The sequence below is a fragment of the Antechinus flavipes genome, chromosome 2, assembly GCF_016432865.1.
Source record: "Antechinus flavipes isolate AdamAnt ecotype Samford, QLD, Australia chromosome 2, AdamAnt_v2, whole genome shotgun sequence".
Classification (NCBI taxonomy): domain Eukaryota; kingdom Metazoa; phylum Chordata; class Mammalia; order Dasyuromorphia; family Dasyuridae; genus Antechinus; species Antechinus flavipes.
Window position 1 is genome coordinate 682,069,941 of NC_067399.1, and position 24,280 is coordinate 682,094,220.

Consider the following 24,280-nt stretch of genomic DNA (forward strand, 5'->3'; position numbering starts at 1 on the left):
AGCTGGAGTTACAACCAAGAATTAACTAGCCAGTGAGACAGAACATGATCTTTCAGGGGAGGCAATGGATTTTAAATGAAGTAAGAGACTTTCAGTCATTTCTATTGAAAAACAAAAAATAGAACTGAACAGAAAATCTGATCTTCAAACACAGGGCTCAAGGGAACCATAGAAAAGTAAACAGAGGAAAATATATATTATTTAAAGGTTAAACTGTTTACATTCATAGATGGGAAATAATATTTGTAACTCTTGAGAACTGTATCTGCTACTGGGGCAGACAGAGGGAGCATCATATGAATGGAGGACATGATTCTGATGTGATGATTTCAAAGAAAAAGACATTAAGGGGTGGGAAAAGATCTCTACTGAAAAAAGAGGAAAGGGGAGGTATAATGAAGAGATGCAAAAGACCTATTACAACTGAGGGATAGAAAGGAGGGAGATGAACATTGTCTAAAGCTTGATTTTATCAGTTTGGGCTCTAAGAGGGAATAACTTAATCATTCAATTGGATATAGAAATTTATCTAACCCTATAAAGAAGTAGGAGAGGAAAAAGGAAAGAAAAGGGAGAAACAGGATAGAAAGGAGGCCAGAAACACTAGAGAAAAAGGAAAAGAGGGAGGGGCGATAGGAGATAAGATAGTGGGAGGGGTGGGTTAAAGCACACTACGAAAAGAACAGGGAGGGATGGTGAGAGATAAGGGAGTGGGTGGGATAGTTTTAAAAAACACTACTAAAGACAGGGTGGAAAGAGAGAACAAAAGTATATGCAGGGTAGTATATGGAAATACAGAACTGATAATTATAAATGGGAATATGAATGGAATGAATTCTCCCATAAAATGGAAGCAAATATAGTGCATTAAAAAACAGAATTCTACAATATGTTGTTTACAAGAAACACATTTGACACATAATGATACATACAGAGTAAAGATAAAAGACTGGAACAGAATTTATTATGCTTCAGATGAATTAAAAAAAAAAAAAAGCAGGGATGGCTATTCTGATCTCAGATAAAGCAAAAGTAAAAATAGATCTAATTAAAAAAGATAAGAAAGGAAAGTTCATCTTAGACAAAGGAAACCATAAAGAATGAATTAGTAACCACACTAAATGTATATATAACAGGTTGTAGAGTAGCCAAATTCCTGGAGAAGATTTTAAGCCAGTTAAAGAGACACCAAAATTATACAAATGGAGGATCTCAATCTTCTCTCAGAATCACAAAAATCTAACCACAAAATAAACAAGAAAGAAATTATAGAGGTTAACAGAATCCTAGAAAATCTTGATATGGATAGACCTCTGGAAAAAACTGAATAGGAACAGAAAGGAATATATCTTTTTCTTGGCAGTTCATGGCACCATCACAAAAATTGACAATATATTAGGGCACAAAAATCTTACAGTTGTTGTGCCATAGTTCCCTTTTAATGATCTGATCCAGTGTTTTTAATTGTCCTATTTAGTTATTCTGCCTCAGGTTATAACCTTTCCCTCTTAATGTTTGATGAGATAAAGGTTTTATATCTTTAGGCTATAATTATTCCTTCTTAATGTTTGACAAGGATAAAGGTCTATCCATTTTAGACATCATTAGAATATCAGTAACCTCTCCAGTACCTCCCTCCATTATGTCATCCTAGGTGCCTCCCCCCATTAGGTTATTCCCATCCAGGTATCTCTCCCATTATGTCATTGTTCTTGTTATCCCAGATAGTCTTATTCAGCCTAGGACCAAACATGGATTATTTGGTCCCAGTAAATCTCTCAATTTAATAAACTATTAAATTGTTCTCTAATCTCTGTCTTGGTCAGTTTCTCTGGCATTACACAGTTAAATGCAGAAAAGCAGAAATAGGAACTGTTTCCTTTTCAGACTACAATGAAATAAAAATTATATTCAATAAAAGGCTTGGGAAAGGTAGACTAAAAACCAATTGGAAATCAAATAATCTCATTCTAAAATATGAGTGGGTCAAACAACAAATCACAGAAACAATCCATAATTTCATCCAGGAGAATGACAATAATGAAACAACATGTGAAAACCTATAGGAAACATCCAAAACAGTTGTTAGGGGAAGTTTTATATCTTTAAATAGCTACATGAATAAAATAGAGAAAAAGGAGATCAATGAATTAAGCATGCAATTAAAAAAGCTAGAAATAAGAAGAAAACTAAAACCCCCAATTAATACCAAATTAGAAATTCTCAAACACAAAGGAGAGATTAATAACATTGGAACTAAGAAAACTACTGAACTAATTCATAAAATTAAAAGGTTTTTTTTTTTTTTAAACTAACAAAACAGATAAACCTTTGGTTAATCTGATCAGAAAAAGAAAAAAAAAAATCACCAGCATCAAAAATGAAAGGGGTAACCTCACCACCAATGAAAAAGAAATTAAAGTAATAATTAGGAGCTATTTTGCCCAACTGTATGGCAACCAATCTGACAAACTGAAATGGTAGAATATTTACAAAAATATAAATTGCCCAGCTTAACAGAAGAGGGAAATATTACTTAAACAGTTCCATTTTAAAAGAAATAAATTGAAAAAGCCATTAATGAACTCCCTAAGGAAAAATCTCCAGAGTCAAATGGATTCAAAAGTGAATTCTACCAAACATTTAAAGAACAATTAATTCCAATATTATGTAAATTATTTGGAAAAATTGGTAAAGAAGGAGTCCTGCCAAATTTCTTCTGATTCCTAATTCTGATTCCTTCCTTCTTAAACCTAAACTAGGAAGAGCCAAAACAGAAATAAAATTACAGCCCAATTTCCCTAATGAATATTGATGCAAAAATTTTAAATAAAATGTTACCAAAAAGATTACAACCTATAAGCAGGATAATACTATGACCAAGTGGGATTCATACCAAGAATACAGGGGTTGTTCAATATCAGGAAAACTATTACCATAAACAATCAAGTTGTAAAGTCAATACATGAAGAAAAACTTTTGACAAAGTACAGCACCTATTCCTATTAAAAACACTAGAGAGCATAGAGATAAAGAGAAATTTCCTTAAAATAATAAGCAGTATCTATATAAAACCTACAGCAAGATTATGTGTAATGAAGAGAAGCTGGATGCATTCCCAATAAGATCAGGGCTGAAAAAAGAATACCCATTATCACCACTATTATTCAGCATTGTACCAGAAATGTTGGCTTTAGCAATAAAAAAAGAAAAACAAATTAAAGGTATTAAAATAGGCAATGAGAAAATAAAACTATCACCTGGCAGATAATGTGATGATATACTTAAAGAATGCCGAAAAATCATCCAAAAACCAACTAGAAAAAATTCACAGCTTTATCAGTTTCAGGATAAAAAATAAACCCAAACAAATCACGGGCATTTCTATATATTACCGACAAAGCAACAGTCATCAAAAATATTTGGTACCAGCTAAGAAATAGAGTGATGGATCAGTAAAATAGATTAGATACACGATACAATAATCAAGACCTATAGTACTTGATAACCCCCCAAACTCTAGCTTCAAGAATAAGAACTCACTATTTGGTTTAAAAAAAAAAAAAACTGGAAAAACTGGAAAATAATATGTCAGAAACTTAGCATAGAACCCGATCTCACAACCCATACTAAAATAAGGTCAACATGGGTCCATGATTTGGGCATAAAAGATGATATCATAAAGAAATTTGGAAAGCAAGGGATAATTTACCTATCAGATCTTTGCAGAAGGATAGAATTTATAACAAAGAAGAGGTAAAGAATATTATGAAAGCAAAATGGACAAGTTTGATTACATTAAATTAAAAAGGTTTTGCACAAATAAAACCAATAGAAACAAGCTGGGAAAAAAAAAAAAATCTTTACAGCTAGTGTTTCTGATAAAGATCTGATTTCTAAAATATATAAAGACCTGTGACAAATTTATAGGAATGCAAGTCATTCCCCAATTGATAAATGATCAAAGGATATGAATGGACAAAATTAAGGTCATACATAGTCATATGAAAAAATGCTCTAAATCTCTATTGATTAGAGAAATGCAAATTAAGACAACTCTGAGGTACCACCTCACACCTCTCAAATTGGCTAAGTTGACAGGAAAAGATAAAAATAAATGCTGAAGGGAAAGTGGGAAAACTGGGACACATTGTTAGTGGAGTTGTGAAATGATCCAATCATTCTGGAGTGCAATCTGGAACTATGCCCAAAGGGCTAAAACAGTGCAAACCTTTCCACCCAGCAGGTGGAAGGTCTGTATCCCAAGGTAATCATTAAGAAAGGAAAAGGACCCACATGTGCAAAAATGTTTATAGCAGTTTTTTGTGGCAACAAAGAATCAGAAAATGAGTAGATGCCCATCAATTGGGGGATGGCTGAATAAGTTGTGATACATGATGAAAATGGAATATTATTGTCATATAAAAATTATGAACATGCTGATTGTAGAAAGGTCTGATGCTGAGTAAAACAAGCAGAAAAAGGAATATATGGTACACAATAACAGCAAGAATGTGTGAGGATCAACTATGAAAGGCTGGGTTCTTCTCAGCAGTTCAGCGATTCAAAGCAATCCCAATAGATTTTGGACAGAAAATGCCATCTGCATCCAGAAAAATAACTAAGGAGACTAAATGTAAATCAACACATGCTATGTTCACTTATTTTTTTTTTTTGTTTTTTTTTTCCTCTCCCATGGTTTTTCCCTTTTGCTTTGATTTTTCCCTCCCAATATCATTCATAAAGCAATGTGTATTAAAATAAATTTTAAAAATACATAAAATAAAATTTGTCTTTTTTAAACTTATCCAGTTAAACTTCTGGATAAGAAATTAATTTACACCCTATATAGGAACAGCATAGTTTATATCCAGAAACCAGGTGGCCCACTGGATTGAACACTAGAATCAGGATTAAGAAGACTCATCTTCAAGAGTTCAAATTTAGCCTCAGGCATTTACTAGCTGTGTAACTCCTGGATAAGTCCCTTAACTTACTTGTACAAAATGAAATGTATAAAAGAAATGATGAACCATTTCAGTAATTTTTTTTCTAAGAAAAGCCCAAAATGGAATTGCAAAGGGTCAGACACGGTAAAACAATTGAACTATAACAATGTGCTTAAAGGCCAAGTTTCACAATAATGCACTCTGGCAAAATGGAAGAACTTCTTCCCCATTCCTTCAAGTATTCAATCCAGTGGCACTGATCTATTGACAGTTCTACAAAAAAATGTAGTATTTATGCAAATGTAGTACTTAATAAATGTTTATGAATTCATTGATTAACTCATTAACAGTCAAATTGATTAAATGGTGACCAGTACTGAAATCTCAAGGTATTGCTACCACCTTTCCATTCCACCTCATTTTGGGAGTGCGGATTGGCAAGATGGCAAGCCAATTGATACCTGAGGTCTGATTGACAACCTGCCAGCTCTCACTGAGCTGCATAATAAATAATGAGACACTATTGCAATGTCTTCAAACCCAAGAGAATCTACATGCTACTAGCAATGAAAAATAAAGAATAAGGTCTCAATTAGAAAAACAAATCATTCATTCATGTTAACATTGCCTTAAAGACAATATCTCATCAGAATTCTGATAGGATCGTTCTTATTTGTAGGTAAGTATTATCAAGAATCAGATAGTTCTTGAGACCAGAGGTTTAGGCCATCCAAATTATACTGGATAACCTTAACCTCAACCTACTGATTGAAGTTTCACATTCATTTATTTATTTCTCCTGAAAGTTTGTTTGTTCCTAACCTAAAAAACCTGTCCCTTTGACATTGAAAATATGTTGACTCTCTAAATATCCTCTTCTATTTTGTAAATTTTCCCCCATCTCTTCCCAAAAGAAAAAAACAAACAAACAAAAAAACCTTTTAGGGTCTTTTAAGGTATGAAGAACTAGAAGAGAAAATAGCGGCTATTGGTGTTAGTGAGACATGATTTTCAGTTTATGACCTTGGCTTAGGGTATTATTGACTGATTCCCAGAAGCCCAATCAGGCTTTCCACACCGTGGCCCTCAGTTACCTCCTTTGTAAAAGGAATGAGGTATTTGAAGTAAAAGCAGACGAAGCTCCTTCCCCATGTCGATCTTCTGGTCTCATTGCTACATAAATATGTAGGAAGAGTAGGTGGGAAAAACAGCTGGCCTGAAATGTGTCTTGAGACTGTGTACTCATCAGTTGACATGAAAATGTCAGTTATTATCGCCCCATGAACTTCAAGCCAGATTGATCATATAGATTATAAATGGCTGAGGAAATGCTGCTACTGCTCTGCTCCGACACCACCATTTTCTCTTGGCTCCTCAGCCCTCTTTGTGCACAGTTGACTCGGAGTAAAGGCTGAATAATAATCATTGCACACTCAAATGGAGAACTGTGGAATGATTTAAGTTAATTGAGTGAAAAATTCATAGCTCCCTATGGCAGCCGGATTTTTTTTATGGCAGCAGATTGTAATGTCAGCGAAGTGAGTTATTACTCAGGTTTCCATATGTATGATGCCAAGATTAATGAAAATGTCACATCACACAGCGTGTAATGTTGCTTTCCAAGAGGACAATACAACAACAGGCGAAGCTGTAATTAAAATGACGGCCCGTCGGGTTCAGGTTTCCGAGGGCTCTGCCGCTTTGCCCAGGACCGCGGACCTCGGCTCCCAGGGACCACTTTCCCACCACTTCTGGGGAAGGGCAGCTCTGTCAGTGGCAGAGCTCGGGCAGAACGGACGTTCGGTGAAGCAGAGAGACGTCAACGGTGTGACAAGGATGGTCAGGAAGGCGTCGTGGACCCAGGGTAATTAGAAATGACAAAGAACCCTTGCTACCATGAGAAGGCAGACATGGATGCAAAAGCCGGGCTATCTCTCCCAGCACAGAGCAAAAGCCCACCCCGAATCTTACAGGAACCGTGAGCGTTTCCTCCCACTTCATGGACTACCGGCCCTATAGCCGTGAAAGCACAGAGCGAAGCTTTAGATACAGCAGACCCTGAACCTGGGCTGCCTCTACCTCCCACTTCCCTACAAGACCATCTCTCTACTCTGAGATGGAGAGCAATGTCTTGTGCGTGGCTTTTCTTTTTAGAATTCACTTCTCACTTAACCACCTGTAGCCTTCTATTAGAATGCAATTATTTTCTCTGGGTAGGGACATTTCTGCAGGGCAGTAGGCATGGGAAGGCACAAAGCGATGCTTTAAAAGAAACCTAGAAATTCTGTTCACAATTACAATATGATTCAATTCATCAATTATATAATAAATGACTCTTATAAGAAGGCAATGTGTTAGGTGCAGAGGAAAAGTGATGTCCACAACAATGACTGACAGCTCCTGTCTCAAGAAGCTTTCATGTCAAAGGGCTTGTTCTTCTTTTCTGTTATCATGGGTCAAACCAAATGGAAACAGGGAGAATATTCTCAGTGACTTGGTTTGTCTGCATATTTGTTCGAATGGGTTCTTTATGTTAAAACAAAACAAACAAAAAAAATTCTGAAAGGAAGAAAGAGGGAGAAAAAAGAAAAGAATAAAAGAAAAGAAAAGAAAGCAGTAAGTGAAAATTCTCTTCTGAACTTATATGGAAAATATTGTAACTCTTGGAGAGAAGGATACTTCCCTCCAGATAGTTTGTGATGTAGAGGAGAGCACGGAATAAAGTCTAGGTTTGTAGCAAGAAGATTTCACAGATTCAGAGAAAGCACGGCCTACAAATGCATGCCCAAGAGCTCTCCAGCGCTAGTCATTAAAAAGACCTGAAAGAAATCATCCTAATGAAGATGAAAAGGGTGGTGGTTATCTAAAAAGATAAAGTAGAATATAAAGGTAACCCACTGACCAGATCAGATTTTATTAAGGCAAGCAGAAAAGGAGGAGGAGGGGGAAGAAGAAGGAATAATAATAATAATAGCAGAAGGAGGAGGAGGAGGAAGAAAAAGAAGAAGAGGAGTAAAGGGAGGAAAAAGAAGAGGAGGAATAGAAGGAAGAAGAGGAGGAAGACAAAGAGGAAAAGGAGGAGGAGAAAGAAGAAGAGGAGGAAGGGGAGGAAAAAGAAGAGGAGGAATAGAAGGAAGAAGAGGAGGAGGACAAAGAGGAAGAGGAGGAGGAGAAAGAGAAGGAGAACAAAGAGGAGGAAGAAGTGGTGGTAAAAATATTCTGGCTATGTAAAGCTGCTACTAAACACACACATCCACACACACACACACACACACACACACACACACACACAATAAGTTAATTCTAACAAAGAAGATGAAGAGGACCATTGTATGTTCCCTGCCTCCCTTTCTCTTTCCTTCCACTCTATTGGAGAAGAAGGAATGCTCAGAAAGGATCACTGCCCAGTGACCCTATATATATATATATGATAAAGAGAGAGCAAAGTTGTTTTTTTTTCTTTGTTTCTTTCTTTCTTTCTTTCTTTCTTTCTTTCTCTAAAGAGGATAATTTATGGATTAGAAGGACAGAGAACAAATAATTCTAAGTCAGATCGATGCTATTCATGATAGATAAGTGAAAGGGAAAGGACATCTAGATGTTCTCAAGTTAACAAGTCACTCTTAGTCCAATCAGTTTCATCTTTGGGTTCCAAAGGAAACTCTAAGCTGCTATAAAAGAAATCTGAAAGACTATGGAAAAATTGGGAAATTATTACAGAACTGAATGTAGGCAAACACTGACCAACTTTTCAAAAAAAGGGAAGAGAATTGGGCCTTGAATGCAATTCCTGAGAAGCAAAGAATTTCTTAATATTTGGGGGGAATCTAGAAATGGAAGCCATGGTCACAAATGGTTATCATGGCTTTATCAATATCAGTTCATGCCAGAATCATCTTATTTTCTGTTCAAAATGGCAAATCAAGAGATCAGTTAAATGACGTGAGTGTAGCTTATTCAGATTAGAATCAACATCTGGCATTATCCTTGTCACAAAAATGGAAGACTGTGAACTAGAAGAGAACAGCATTAAATGGACTTGAAAGTGATTACATTTTCAGAACCAAGGAAGGACCATTAGTGGCTCCAGATCAGTTTCATTCTGTGAGGGCTTCATTGGGGTGAGTACTTTGAGGATGAGTGTTGAGAACTATGCTGTTTATCATTTTTATCACTGACTTGGAAAATAGATGTCACAATTCTCAAAGTGGTAGACGACATAAACCGAGGAGCTCCATCTAGCACATTAGATATCAGAGACAAGATCTAAAATGGTGTGAGCAGGTTAGAAGATTTTATTCCACTAAAGATGAAGTTTAAAGAGATAAATGTCAAGTTTAACATTTGGGTTCAAGGAATCAATCTCACCACCACTAGAAGGGAAGCAGGGGAGTTCATATGAAATTATTTAGGGATTTTAGTGAACTGCAAGCATGATGTTCATCATATCACAGTCCATATGACTTGGAAGTCAAGAAAGTGGATATGATCTGTATGAACTCAGCTGGAGTGGCTAGGACCAGCAAGCTAATGATACAATTCCCCTGGCCAGGCCTTCTCTAGAGAACTGTGTTCATGTGGGATACTACTTTTTAGGTAAGTAATTGGTAAATTAGTAAGAAGACAACTCTTTCTCTAAGGAGTGATACTTAGGTCTTCTTCTCAGGCCTTGACTGAAGATATTTAGCCTGAAGAAGATGAGACTTAGTGAGGACTCAATTTCTTCCTTTAAGGATCTGAAAGTTTATCATATTACAGAAGGACAATTGTACTTTTGACTGAGGGGCAATGATTGAGATTCCAGAAAGGAAAATTTGGGTTAAATATCAGGGTTCAAGGAAACAAACTTTCTAATAATTAGTAATTATTAGTGAATGTGAACTTCCTTTGGAGTAATCTATTCTCTCTCTCTCTCTCTCTCTCTCTCTCTCTCTCTCTCTCTCTCTGCTCTGTGTCTCTGTCTCTCTCTTTCTCTCTCTTCCTTTCTCCATCTCTCTCCCTCTCCATCCCTCCCTCTTTGTCTACCTCCCTCTCTCTTTCCCCCTACCAAAGTACAAATAAAAATTGTACATAAACTTGTCTGATGTTCTGTAAAGAGGAATTTAGTTTATGTATGTGATGGGATCAATAGTAGATAGATGATAGAAAATTTTAATAGACAAACCATCGAAAGGGATAGAAAGACACAGATAGATGATAGAAAAAATTTAAACAGCCAAGACAGTCCCTGTCACTGAAGAACTTCCTTTGCCATCAGGAAAGACAAAACATAAAGGGAGCAGAGGAGAAAGGAGGGAGGGATTTCAAACAATCAAAGGTAAAGTGTCCTTTACGAGTTCCCTGACATCCAGGGGCAGAATTCTACCTTGTGGTGAGAAGGGGATGCAGATGCTGACTGGAAGGCCAGCAGGATGGTAGCAGGTACCAGGGGCAGGGAGGCTAGAATGTTGTGGGTACAGTCAGCAGGATTTGACTTTAATCCTGCCTCACATACTAATGACTGTGATCCTGGGCTATTCACTTATCCACTACCAGGCTTAGTTTCCTTATCTGTTAAGGAGACTCAACATAGCACCTGCTTAATAGTATTACTGTAAGGATCAAATAAGATAACAGAAAATGAAGTGCTTGGCAAACCCTGAAGCACTACATACACACACTAGCCATGTCGGGGAAAGGGGGGAGGGACAAGCATTTATATTGCCTCCTTTGAGCCAAAGCACTGCACTGAGTGCCTCACAAATAAATGGACAAGAAGTGATGTGGAAACGTGGATTCAGGCAAGATCAGGAGAAAGCTTCCTTACGGGAACCTGGCCTCCCAAGGCAGAGACTGGGGTTGTGAGAGCAGGGACTGCGAGGTCTCAAGAGCACAAGAAGCAGGCAGAGGAAGGGAGAGGAGAGGGAGGTGAGCTGCCAGTCCATTCTGACTGTGGGATAAGCCAGTTGTGAGCTCCTGAGAGCAGACACTGATGGATGATATTCTTACTAAGCTTCCTAGGACCAAGCTCCTATGGAGGATGTCAGAAAGACTTGTGAATTTTTAGTTATTCTGCTGTGGTGGTTTTCTCCTACAATCTGAGAATCAGTATGATTTTGCTTCAGATTCTTAACTGATACACCTGACTACTGATTTTTTAATGACTTCTCATCATCAGGCCAGATTGCCAGTCATGCATCTCAGTCTGGGTCCACGTTTGGAAAGCATGCTTGGAAGGAGGCTGTTGATTTTTTTTTTCTTGGAATGAGTTAAAATCTCTCTTTGGAAGACAGAATAAGTGAGAGGGGAAACTGCTACTCCTCCTGACAAATAGCAATGTTACAAGAAACCCACATTTCCTGGCCCTTTACATTACCTCTCACTTCCACTTCCCATATGACGAGATCCTTCTTTTTACGATGGTCAGATTCATGCTCAGCGTGCCTTCCAAAGACTCAACATCTCCCCAGACTTTGCACCCATAAATGAGGCCAGTTATAATATACATTGACTAGAGATAGGAAAAAAGCTCTTTGGTGAGTCTCTTTGTTTAGACAATGTATTAACCTGATGCAAGTGATTACAGTCTTTGCTCGCTAAATTTGACACTCTTCCAGGTGTTGCTGGGCTCTAATCTTTAGGCTTTCAAGTTAAATTTTCCATAATAATCTCTTTTTTTCTAACTGACTCAGAACTGCACATTATAAAAGGCATCATTAAAATACAGAGAATGTGGCTCCCCGAAGGATGGTGCTCAGAAACGCCATAACTAACATTATGAAATTCCCCTAGGATCATGTGAAATATTTAATTGGTTATCCTTTAATTAATATCCACCCAGTAAATCTTCCGCAATCTCCACGGGATTACAATTTCCTTTCAAGGACTGATGAGCCCACTTTTTATCTCAGACATGGCCTTCCATTGCATATCTTGGACAGACTCCAGATTGGAAGAAGAATCCTCAGCTCTATGAGGCCAGAATAGGATTACAACAACAAATTGGTTTTCCTTTTCTGTTACTTATCAGAAAACTAGAATTCTGTATTCTGTAGCTTTCTCTAAAATCATGGGGGCACTCTTGAAATTCCCTTCTTTAGGAAAAAAAACACCGCTGAGAAATGGGACAATTTATGTGTTTGTGGAGTGTAGAACATGCTTACCAAGGAGATCCTGGGACGGGAGTGGATGCCACAGGTTTATTGCCTCTGGGGGAGCTCTCATCTCCATGCATTAGTAGAGCAGGGTCCTTTACACAGAAAAAGAAGGATATTGGTAAAGAGGAGAAATTGGTAAAGAAACACAGGTGATGTTATGCCTGAAGAATAATGCCATGCTCTCATAAAACAGGCTAAAGTAGCATCTATGAAATCATGGTTCTCAGCCCAGTCACAGCAAACCGGAAAGCATAATTTGTCAAGGACGCCACAACCGTCTGGGGAGCAACACCTTCTAAATATTCCAGGCAAACTTATTTTTTAAGTCATTGTCAGGAATTATCTGGATTGGCAGTGCAACGCTGGGAATGTCTCTCTGGAAATGGAGAAAGCCATTGCAAGCCTGGAATTCTCTGGGGATGTCTTAATGCTTTCAGAACAGAAAGGAACTTGGAATTCAGCCTCAGAAGGATATGGAGTTTAGTGGCCCAGGAAATGAAGCTGGCACTAAACATTCAGCCTTGAAGCAGCCAGGCTTCCATAACACAAGTGGGCAAAGAATGGTGAGATGGCCCTGAAGTTACCTCCATGATAAAAACAAAGTGCAGTTGCCACTTCAAAAGCAAACTGATCAAAGGCATAAAAAAGCCAAACAGAAAAACAGACCGAACCCCAAATCTCAGTAGTGATGGACTCCATCAAGACAAGTGCAATCCCAACATCCACCTCCCTCCTGTCAGCCCTTCCGGAGAATCCTGAGAAGAAGGCTGATTTCCAGGAAATCTCTACAACATGGCAAGCATAAGAAATGGGAAATACCAAAGGAAGGTCATGAAAATGGGCTGCATCCCACCCTGTCTTGGCTCTGAAAGGAACCATAAACAGATTAAAACAAGTTATCCCTTATAGATCTCTTCATTTCAGTTCAAAACTGCCTTAAAAGACTGTCATTATCAAGGGGCAAGCAGTGGAAGATCAAGGTCTTGGACAAAATGTAAAGGAGTCTTTGACTTAGTATAAATGTAAATGGTAAATAATCTGGTATTGCCATCTACCTAGAAATCCCCTTTAGTCATAGAGATCGTTTTTCATTAAAATGTTTTATAAATGATACCTAAGCCCAGGGAACACGGAAGGTTCACAGAGTGCAATTTCCCCCGTTTCATTTTAAAATATATTTTAACTTTCTAGATATGATAAAACGAATGCCTTTCTATCCTATGGGTGATTCAAGATTTTTAGATTTTAAAGAAAAATGTATTTAAATTTTCCTCTTAGACTTAAATGAGTCAAAGTTCCTAAAGGGAACATAAAATAGGAAGCAAAGCAAAAACAACAAACAAAGAGATTAAAATATGGACATATTTTATTCTAATCTTAAAGTGAAGGAATCTAAAATCAACTATGAAGAAAATGTTATTTTATAAAAAATTCAAAGGTCAATGAGGTTCTAAGGGAAGCAGCTGGTGACACTGTGAATAGAGCAGCAGGCCTAGAAGCAGGAAAACTTGAGCAGAAAACCAGCCTCAGGCCCTCACTAGCCGTGGAATCCTGGACACATCACCTAACTTCTCTCTGCCTTAGTTTCCTTAACCATAAAATGGGGAATCACCAGCATCTACTTTCCAGGATTGTCATGAGGATCAGACATGACACATAGGATGCTATCTGTGCTAACATTTAGCTCAGAGCCTGCCACAAACTAGAGGTGCTCCTTTTAAAGATGCTCATTTCCTCCATCTATTGATCATGTGTCTTACAAGGGGGTACAAATTGTGCAAATGGCGGAGAGAGGATTCGGTGATTTCTTAAGACAGGCAGGAGGCACCGCTTGGCTTGGCATTTTGGCTGCCTGGGATTTTATGGTTTTTGGACATATTGGTAATAAAAGTGGTTAAACTTGCTATCAAAATAATGCTTCATTATGAAGTAATAAACATCTTCCAGATATAATGAACAAGAAATTATTTATTAAAAGCAGGAGAAAGGTTATTTGCTTTAATTAACATGGGATGCGGGTATAGATGTTTATCCAACGCTTCTAGAGAAATCACCCATTGGAGAGAAAGAGAAAAAGGAGGTAATTTGCCATGATGTTTGTGATCAATGCCTGTCCTTTAACATCAACATTAACGATCTAGAAGAGATAAAGTATGCAGTAATTATGGGCACAAATGATGTTAAATGGAAAATATGTATGAATACAAGTGAGAACAGAAATATTCAGGAAATGGACTGAAAAGGGAAAACATACCAAAAAATCATGTGAATATTTTTAGGAAAAAATGAAATCTTATTAGAAACAACTAGGAAGAGAAGTGACAGATAAAAGATACCGTATCTTCTGTGTTTCAAATATGATGATGAAAACACTTCCTTTGGATTGCACAGAGGGGATAGAGCTTTTTTTTTTTTTTTTTTTTCCCTTGAAGAGAAGGGAAAAGATTCTACCCTCTTGTAAAATAATTTGTAAATAAAATGGAAATGTAGTTCTAAGATCTTCCATTTGCAAAAGGATTAATCAGCTGAGCAATCACCAAGAGGAAAAGGCATGGACCTCTTTCCCCTCTTCTTTCTTTTCTCCCTCCCCTTCCCCTTTTTCCTCTCCTTGGCAGTGACCAAAATGGCCAACTGGTTGTCCACATACTTGTGAGACCGGCCTTTTAAGAAGGGCCCAGTCTTGCGCTCAGAGTTACTCAAAGCCTTCCTAAGGGGTTACATCCACACAGAGTTTGTATACTGCTCCCCTGGCTCCCAAGAAGCCAGATTCTTTTGCAGGAAAAAATAATGGGTGCAACACCCAGAAAAGACTACTGGGAAGATATTGGCTTGGCATTTTGGCTGCCTGGGATTTTATGGTTTTTGGACATATTGGTAATAAAAGTGGTTAAACTTGCTATCAAAATAATGCTTCATTATGAAGTAATAAACATCTTCCAGATATAATGAACATGAAATTATTTATTAAAAGCAGGAGAAAGGTTATTTGCTTTAATTAACATGGGATGCAGGTATAGATGTTTAGAGAAATCACCCATTGGAGAGAAAGAGAAACAGGTAAACTTTTTTAATAATAGAGGTGCGTTAAAGTGGAATGGTGCCCTCAAAGGGAGGGTGATTCATTCTTCAAGTGACTTGTAAAAGGCAGCTGGGTGATGCAATAGCCTGAAATCAGGAAGACCTGAATTAAAATCCAGATTCAACCACTGTGAGACTCTGCACAAGTCATTTAATCTGTTTGCCTCAGTTTCCTCATCAGTAAAATAGGGATAATAATAGCACCCACTCCCCTGTAAAATCAAAGTGATAATAATAGTAAATTACTTAGCACAGTGCCTGGCAGACAGAAAATGCTAAATAAATGGGAGCACTATGAGCTACTAGGAAAGAATCTTGTCTAGGTGTCAAATGGAAAAGATATAGGCGGCTAACCTATGTGGTTTTGAAATCTTCTTCCTGGGCACTAAGGTCTATATGTGAAACTTGCACCCAATCATGTTTGTTCTTCCATGTGCCTGAGTGGTATGGAGAGTGTGGGCACTAAATGCCAAGTGGCTGCCTTTCCCAGCTTCTGTTGAACAGAACCCAAATGGAACTTGTGAGGTTCTTAGGTTGTCCACCTTATCTGTTTCCTATTCTCAATATTTTGGTGCAGATGACCTATCCCTGTTCTTTTATGCTTATTATATTTAATACCAGAATCCTTGTTCTGAAAAGGAGAGATTTTGTGCAAAAGTTTTTGGGCTGCTGTTGTTATTTATTTATTTATTCGATCATTCTGTCATTTTATCTATTTATTTGTTTGTTCATTTATTTTACCAAAATCAAAGAAGGAAACTTGAAATAGATGAAAGTTGCTGGTTCAACACTGAAGGAATTCAACATTCCCAAATAAATAAAGAAGTTCAAACTCATGAATTGATAAACAAACCTTATCCTCGTGGTCTTGAGCTTGAAGCTGTCTCTCTGTGTGTAATATCAGTGTCGGGGGGCAAGACGATCTTCCAGGCTCTTTGCCTTTATCTGTAAAGGGACAACAATGTCATTACAAAGGGCTATGAACTGTTTGAATGACTGGATGAATTTTGTTTGTATCAACTCAAGGTCCCCAGAAACAAACCATGCTGCCTTCATAGTCATTATTCCCACTCTTCCCACTTTCCCTCAACTGACTTGCATTTTACTTCAGGCAAGCCCCTCCAAACCCAGTGTCTTTTTCTTCCCTATTTTCCAAGTGCTTCCTTAGATCTATTTTTTCCTAATTAAAACACGGACTTGCCTTAATTCCATTCTGGCACACAGTAAGTACTTAATAAATGATATGTCGAACTGCTTCACTCAGATGTGATACAAAAGCTACTTTTAAAATTTGGATTTTGTAATAAATGTTGAATGTTACCCACTTGAGAAGAAGCAGCATCAAATTTTCAGGTCAGTATTGGTTTTATTTCCTTTGATAAGAATGAGCATAGCATGATAGAAAGAGCAAGGACCTTATATTACTTAACCTTTCAAGGCTTCAGTTTCCATATTTCGAGCATGAAGAGATTCCTTATAACTTTGATGTGTTATAAACCAATTGCATATATGTTTTAAAGACAAAATCATAGTTGTGAATCAGAAAAAATAGTTTTTACATTACAGGAGAAAATTTTTAGCTTCTGAAATTTAGTGGTAATATAAGATCTGTATTCATAGCAAAAGCCTTAGAGAAGATTCATGAAAATGACAATGTTCTTTTCTAGGGACTCCACCTGCACGGTGCTAGTGAGGCTCCAACACAGCATTAACTCATAAAAGAGAAACAAGCCAGTGTATACTTAAATTTCAGACCCTGGGCCGGCGCTAATGAGAGAAGGGTTCCCTGAAGATGCTGAATTGCAGCCATGCTGTCTATTCATTCCATAAAGCCAGAAGGCAAAAGGAACCCCAGCTAGATGGGGGAAAAGCACAGAGACTAGCTTGGGAGAAGTAAGACTGGAAGGAACATCTTTTATGTTTAAAGCAACAAAAAAGAAGATTTCCTCAAAAACTTGGTCATCTTCAACTGCACATTCATCTTAAACATTGTCAAGTGGTCTGCAGGCAGTGGCTACACTGACACCAATTATAGAGAATAAGAAGGGAAGGAAATTCTATGAAGAATATAAAATGAAAAATCCAGTGCATTCAATGAAAAAAATAGGCTTAGGAGAAAGTGGGAACTGTAATAGAAATTGTGGCTCAGGCCCCTAAAAGAGAGAGGAAAAGGGCGTGCACTAGACAAAAATTAATGCTTGTATAGAGCATGGCAACTTCCTTTCATAAGAGATTCAGGAGGAGAAGTTAAGTAGTAGATATGGACCAGTGAGTTCATGCAAATTCATCCAGTCTACATCATCTAGCCCACATACACACCTAACTTCATTCCTAACCCAACTGTACCCTTGCACTATCTTCTATTTCCCCTGTCCCCTGACAAACGTCTACTTTTTATGTCTTGCTCTGGCCATAATGATCAAGACAATACCATCATAGCTTCTGGAATAGTCAGAAAATAATTGTCCAATGGCTCCATTCACCAAACACAAGAAAATGCCCCTTCCCCTAGACACCATTCTGTCTCTATATCTTTCTTTTGCACATGCATTTCTGGCACTTAGCATTGAGTTTAAAACATTATCAATTGTAAATAATGTTTTGTTTTCTCTTATTCAATTAATTCTACAAATTTATCATTTAATTCATTCATATACGCACACAAGTGATTATACTTTAAGTCATGAAATTATTTGCTATCCTCATGGGAAGACATATTTCAATCATTCGTCTCTGCATAGTAAAGAAAATGATTAGTTAAAGAAAGGATTAGAACCAATACCAAGATAGACTCCTGTTTCCCAAAATAAGAATATATCAGCACAAGTACTGACATATTAAAAAAAAATGTTGACATTGGAAATGGAAAAGGGATGGAAGAACAGATATCAACCTTGATTACATCCACTGCCTGAGACAGTTTAAGTGATATAAATCAATCATCATAAGACCAAAAATGTCTACAAACTGTCAAAAACTTGAAGTGTTCCATTTTCCAAGGCAATCAAAGAGTTTAACAGAAAAAAAGCAATATTGCTTCTCAAAGTGTTTCCAAAAATCATAGAGGAGGATCGATCATAGAGAGCCATGAGTTGTACTGCTTCATAAGTCAATAAGAAACAATGGAGTAAAAAATAAGATTATATAAACCTAGACAAATGATCCAAGTAAGTAAAAACATACTAAGGATAGTTTAATATCAGACAGCCTAGATGATTAAATGAATCAAATGATTTCAAAGGAATCAACATAACATTTTATAGGAGTTCCAAAATTTACCTTCACAAGTAAAAGATTGGTGGGACTAAGTTAACCAGAAATCTACCTGATAAAACGTGGAATTTTAGCAAACTACAAGCTCACTAAGTATCAAGTGTGCTATAGGGTAACCAAGCATTCTAATAGAATTTTAGGCTACATTAAGAGAAGTGTAACTTATAGAAATAAAAAAACAATAAGTGCACTATCCTCAGTCCTGATGAGGTCACATGTAGAATGTAGCATGCAATTCTAAGCATGGCACTTTACAGAGGGCATTAATAAACTGGAGAATACTTAGAAGAGGATTACTGGAAGGACCTGGGTAGGTTTGGGAGAGATAGATTTGGGAAAATTATAATGAAGTCTTGGTACTTGAACTATGACACGGAAAGAGTATCAGGCATTCAATTTGACCTTAATGTATACCACTATAAGCAATCATAGGCATTATAAGTAGAAATTAAGATGGATGGAGAAAAAACAAAAATAATTCAAAATTATTAGAGGTTCCCAAAAGTATGATGGGCCATTTTGGGAGAGAATGAGTTTTGCCAATGGTCTGTGCAATGAATACTTTTTTTTTTCAGATATAACAAGAACTATTTTTAACTCTGGGGTGGACATGATGGACGTTGCACTTTTGCCCAAATGAAATTTTATAATTCTGTAAAGGAATAAAACTACAAAACAGACAATGAGGAAAGCAAAAGTACAATAAAGATTTAGAGAACAGATTTTGTTTTTTGTTTTGTTTGTTTATTTTCAATAACAATGGAGCCATTATGTTTAATCTGGAATATCAAGGGTCATATAAGGAAGAAGAACTAACATGACAGTAAACTAATGAGAAGAAAAATCGAACTTGGCCAGATGCAAACATTAGCATCCCTGGCCACTGGGGACACACACAATATTTAGTGAAGACTTAGATATCAATCTCTGAAATGGTTGAAAGATCTGAGGACAGCAAACAATAAGAAAAAGAAATCACAGTAACTAGAACTTCCCCCTAAATAAGGCAATAAAAGAAAGCATTGATAATTAGCAAGATAAAAGCCTGTTCCTCCCTATCTACAGTCTTGGATAGAATTAAACAAATCTCTGAAAAACATGTGAGAAGGAGGCTTGCACAGAAGCTATTCTAGGGAAGAGTACATTGTGACCATCACAAAGGACTAGAAGGTATAAAGATCACAATTTAATTAAAAACAAAGCAGAAGGATTTTGTACATCAGAATGCAGCATCGGTCTCCCCTTTAACAAGATGCATCCTTAGTATATGACTAAATTTTATAATAGTCCCAGGGTTGACTGAGTCAAGGCCATCTGATTAAACTATAAAGTGAGAAACACAACAGGGAGATGCTCACTTGCCAAAGATATCTGCTTTCATCCTGATGGCTGCTCTAGTGTAGAACCCAAAAGAAAGCAATATTTCCTATGTATAAGCAAGTTCTCCAGATATTCCTCCTCAAGGTGACATGGGACCAGCTGGATTCTACTGGAGCCTCAGGCTGAACCACAGGACCTTTCACTTCCTGGAAAGCAAGAGGATTGGGGGTCTGGGTCTGGGAAGACTGAGGGAATATTTGCTGATTAGGAACTTCAGGCCCATTTGTGCTACTGAGATGTGGCCCTGAACAGAAGGAATCAGCATACTAGATAAGTGGAAAAGCAGTAGATCAAAGGGGATAGATCTGGGTTTGGGGTTCTTGGTCAAAGGGAAGAACTGAAGTGAATCCAGATGTACTATCCCTGTCCCTACCCCCAGATTAGAGATATTTACACTAATAATCCTCATTAACAAAAAAAGAACAATAAAAAAAAAAAAGAACCCAACCATAGAAACTAACTACAGGATTAAGGAAAATCAGGGGTCATCTTCAGAAGAGAACAGTGAAATTGGGGAATTAAAGAATCTTCTCTTCCCCAAAGAGAATGCTAAATGGCTATCTGCACAGAAAGAATTAATTGACGAATTCAAAAAAAAAAAAAAAAAGACTTTAAGAACTTAAAAAATCCTTAAAAATAAAAAAAAAATACTTAATAGGAAAAAAGTTTTAAAAACTTAAGAACTATCCAAGAAAAAAAAGAAGATTGTTAAAAAAAAAAAAAAAAAAAGAAGAAGAAGAAGAAGAAAGTTAACTAACTGGAAAAGGAGATTGAGTCTTAAAGAAGAAAACAATTCTTTCTGAATTGGACAAGGAAATTCAGAGAAGCTATAAGAGACTGAGAAATAACAAAACAAAATATAAAGAATGAAAAAAATGGAAGAGAATGTGGAACATCTTTTAAAAAATAAACAGATCTGGAGAACAGATCAAGAAGAGAAAATTTAACAATAATTGGACTACCTGAAAGCTGTGACCACACACACATACTATAAAGAGTACAGCACCCTCCAAAATCTAAAAAATAATAATAATAATGAGGAAGGGAATAGGATAAGGTGGGTTATAGTAAGATTTGTAGATTTATGATAGTGAGACAAAATATGTAGATTAATGGGAAAGGCACAAAGAATGGAAAGGGTAGCCTAGAATAATATGGGGTACAGAAGGACATTTAGATTAATTGGAGTGAGATAAGGTATGTAGATTAATGAAAATGGAGTAAAAAGGGAAGGAAAGAGTGGGAGAAGAATATAAGAAAGGGAGACATGGGTGGGGGGAGGTTAAGTAATAATAAGGCAAGTTAAGGAGCAGAAATAAAGTAGAAGAGTTAGCAAGGATAGGAAATAAGAGATAAACACAAACAGTATAATGAGATTCAGGAGTAGATTTTGTGGGTGTGGGTGTATTTGTGTTTAATTGTAGCCTGCATGGGGGGATATGAGAAGGATGAAAGAAGAAAAAAATGAAAGTGTAAAGTAAAAAGTTCAGAGCAGAGAATAGAATAATAATCTGCAAGATGCAAAGAAAAGACAATGATGAATATAATGTCTTCTATTATATTTTTTCTTGAAATGGATTTTTTTTTCTATATTTTCAATGTTCTCTGATGTTCTGCTGGGCACATGACAATATTTTGCTTTTAATTTCTTTTTTGTGCTTTTTCTATTTTTTCCTTTATCTTGAATGTAATTTTAAATATTTAAATTTTTTAAAAAATCTATATTCTATAGGTATCTACCAAAAATCACTTAGAATAATGGGTATGAAGCTGGCCATGGAGTTAGGAAGACCTGAGTTCAAGGTAATTCATGCTTCTGTGTGACTGAAAATCAATGCATCCCCCATCTGACTGTATATATTGTACATGTATGTCAGTTACCTGATAGCTCTCTGCAACAAATTATAGACTAATTGTTCCTTCCCTTAATAAGGACGGGGAGGATGTCGTCTCCTATAACAATGAATAAGAGAATTAGCCATTATTAAGCCCCAAATACAAGACAAAAACTAGGAAGACAGTGTCCCGAGTTCAGATTTGGTCTTAGATATGGATTAGTCGTTCCAATCGCCTCAGTTTCCTCATCTGTAAAACGATATGGGGAAGAAACGGACAAAACCCTCCAGTATCTCTGCCAAGAAAACTAGGTGGGCTCGTGGAGAGTCAGATACAACTGAAATACGACCAAACAACAATACATGGTGGGCATTGCGCTTCCCAAATATCATCTCCTTTGATCCCAACAACAACCTGGAGGCGGGCGCCATGATTATCTCCTTTTTTTCATTTGAGGAAACGAAGCTGACATATTGAATAACTTGCCCAGGATCACACAGCTGATAAATATCTGAGGCTAGATTTGAACTCCGGTTTCATTGACACTGGCTTCAGCACTCTGATCCTTAAGAGACCTAGCTGTCCTCATTATAATCATAAAACAGCATAAAGCCCTTATCTATATAAACTGACCTGTTGACATAAATATGCACTTATACTCACATCCCCCCCTACATAGACACAAACACATCCCCCCACTCTCTGTGAATTCCTCCTGGGGATGGCAAAGGTCATTAAGGCCCGTGGATTGTGCATGGATTGTGTATGGATAACCAAAACAGCCTGGGTCTTTTCTGTTCCAACCTGTGTCACAGGATGGGTATTGCTGCTTCCAACCCCTCCTAGTCCTTGCCTTGCTTATAATCTCTTTGCTTTGGACTCGCTTTCAAGCTCAGATAATGTTATCATAAAAGAATCCCTGGAGGAGAAATGGGGAATATTTTATGAAAGTGAAAAATCAACAACTTGGGAGCTGTCAATGCAAAAGGACTGAGCCGAGCAAGCCTGGTACATAAAATGCCCCCCGCTAAGAGCCGACAGGACACTAATATGTTCTCTGTGAGATTCATCGATTGATCAATCCCAGCGACCCAATGGGAAGGGCCTCCAGATGGCTCCCTGCCCATCTGCCTCATGATCATACCCAGAGAACTAGAAAACAGTGGAAAGGTCACCCAGAAATTTGATTGGGGAGCTGAAAGCTTGCTCAAGAAAATAGACTCGTCAGTTAGTCAACAAGTATTTATTTTCTGCCCACAAAACGCTACGGCCAGACAGGGGATTCATTCAGAGATAAAGGGAAGGAAAGCTACTTTAGAGCAATGTCAGTGGTTCAGGCTGGGGACAGTGATGCACTTTGATACAGGGAGGAGGGGAGAGGACAGGGGACAGTTACTTCAAGGGTGGACTTAATGTTTATATTTACAGGAATCTAAGCATGTAAAGGGGCAGTGACGTGGCTCCGTGGGTAGGGACACCATAGCGCACAGAGCTCTGGACCTGGGGTCAGGATGAAGCATCCCTGAGACACTTCCTAGCTGTGTGATGCTGGACAGGTCATGTAACCCTGTCTGCCTCAGTTCCTCATCCATAAAATGAGCTGGAGAATGAAATGGCAATCTATACCAGTGTCTTTGCTACAAAAACCCTTAATGGAGTCACAGAGACTGGACAAAATTGAAATGAAAAAAAAATGTAAGAAACAAAGTAGAAGGGAAAACAAAAGAAAAAAAAAATTTAAATGACAACAATAAAAAGATCAATCTGTTTTGAACTTGTCATTCAAGTATATAATTCCCACATTAAATACTTCCATCCACATGACAATGCCTTACAAAAAGTTTTCTTTTGAGCAATATAAGAATGATGGGGATCCATAGTTCTCCATTTCCACGCTTCCCATTCCTTGTGCCTTACATTACACATTTGTGTAATTTGTGTACATTACATTACACGTGTGCCATGTGTACATACATGCCCTGTGCCCTATACTAACTGTATTGATTTTCTTAATTATTCAGGGCAAATAAGTAGCCCCAGTACAAAGTAATGAAGTCCCAGGTTCTAGAACTGAAAGGAGCTTTGGAGACCATCTAGATATACAGAACACATTAAGGTTCTCAGAGTCTTAAGATCTTTTATCACTTTTGAGCTCCACACTTCTTGTTATTAGGGTACTCATTGTTCACATGAGGAAACTAAGGCACAGAGAGATTGTATCAGAGCTATTTTCTGGATCACAAAGCTATTATGTGGCAGAAATGGGTTCTGAACCAGTATATCTCTTGACATTTGCATAAAAAGAAACAAAGTGGGAGGGAAGAATTGATTTCTAGAGAAACTGGCAAAACACCCAAATGTTCTGAACTTTGGGAGTAGATAGCAGGAAAAAGATAAAAGGCTCCTTTCACGTTTTATGCTTCCATGGCTCCTCTGAGGCAACATTCTGATACATATCCATCATATCATGACTAAGGATGGCTCCTACGAGTCTGAAGCAAAATCTGGCTTCTCAAGCCCCCCCACCTGGAGCCTGAGTATCTGACAGACACTACTCAAAGATTAAGTGGGCCAGACTCCATGATGGCACCCTCCTTCTGCTCTTCAGGCTGCGGACGACCTGGATTG

General features: G+C 37.4%; 1 protein-coding gene across 1 annotated transcript in view; it reads right to left on the reverse strand.

Annotated features, from left to right (window-relative positions):
* TCERG1L (transcription elongation regulator 1 like) overlaps positions 1 to 24,280 on the reverse strand; it is a 304,281-nt gene that overhangs the window by 72,528 nt on the left and 207,473 nt on the right. Inside the window, exons 6-7 of the mRNA XM_051982732.1 lie at positions 16,017 to 16,108; positions 12,092 to 12,177 (exon numbers count right to left, since the gene is read on the reverse strand). Of these exons, the coding sequence (XP_051838692.1) occupies positions 12,092 to 12,177; positions 16,017 to 16,108 (178 nt within the window). The remainder of the gene's footprint in view (positions 1 to 12,091; positions 12,178 to 16,016; positions 16,109 to 24,280) is intronic.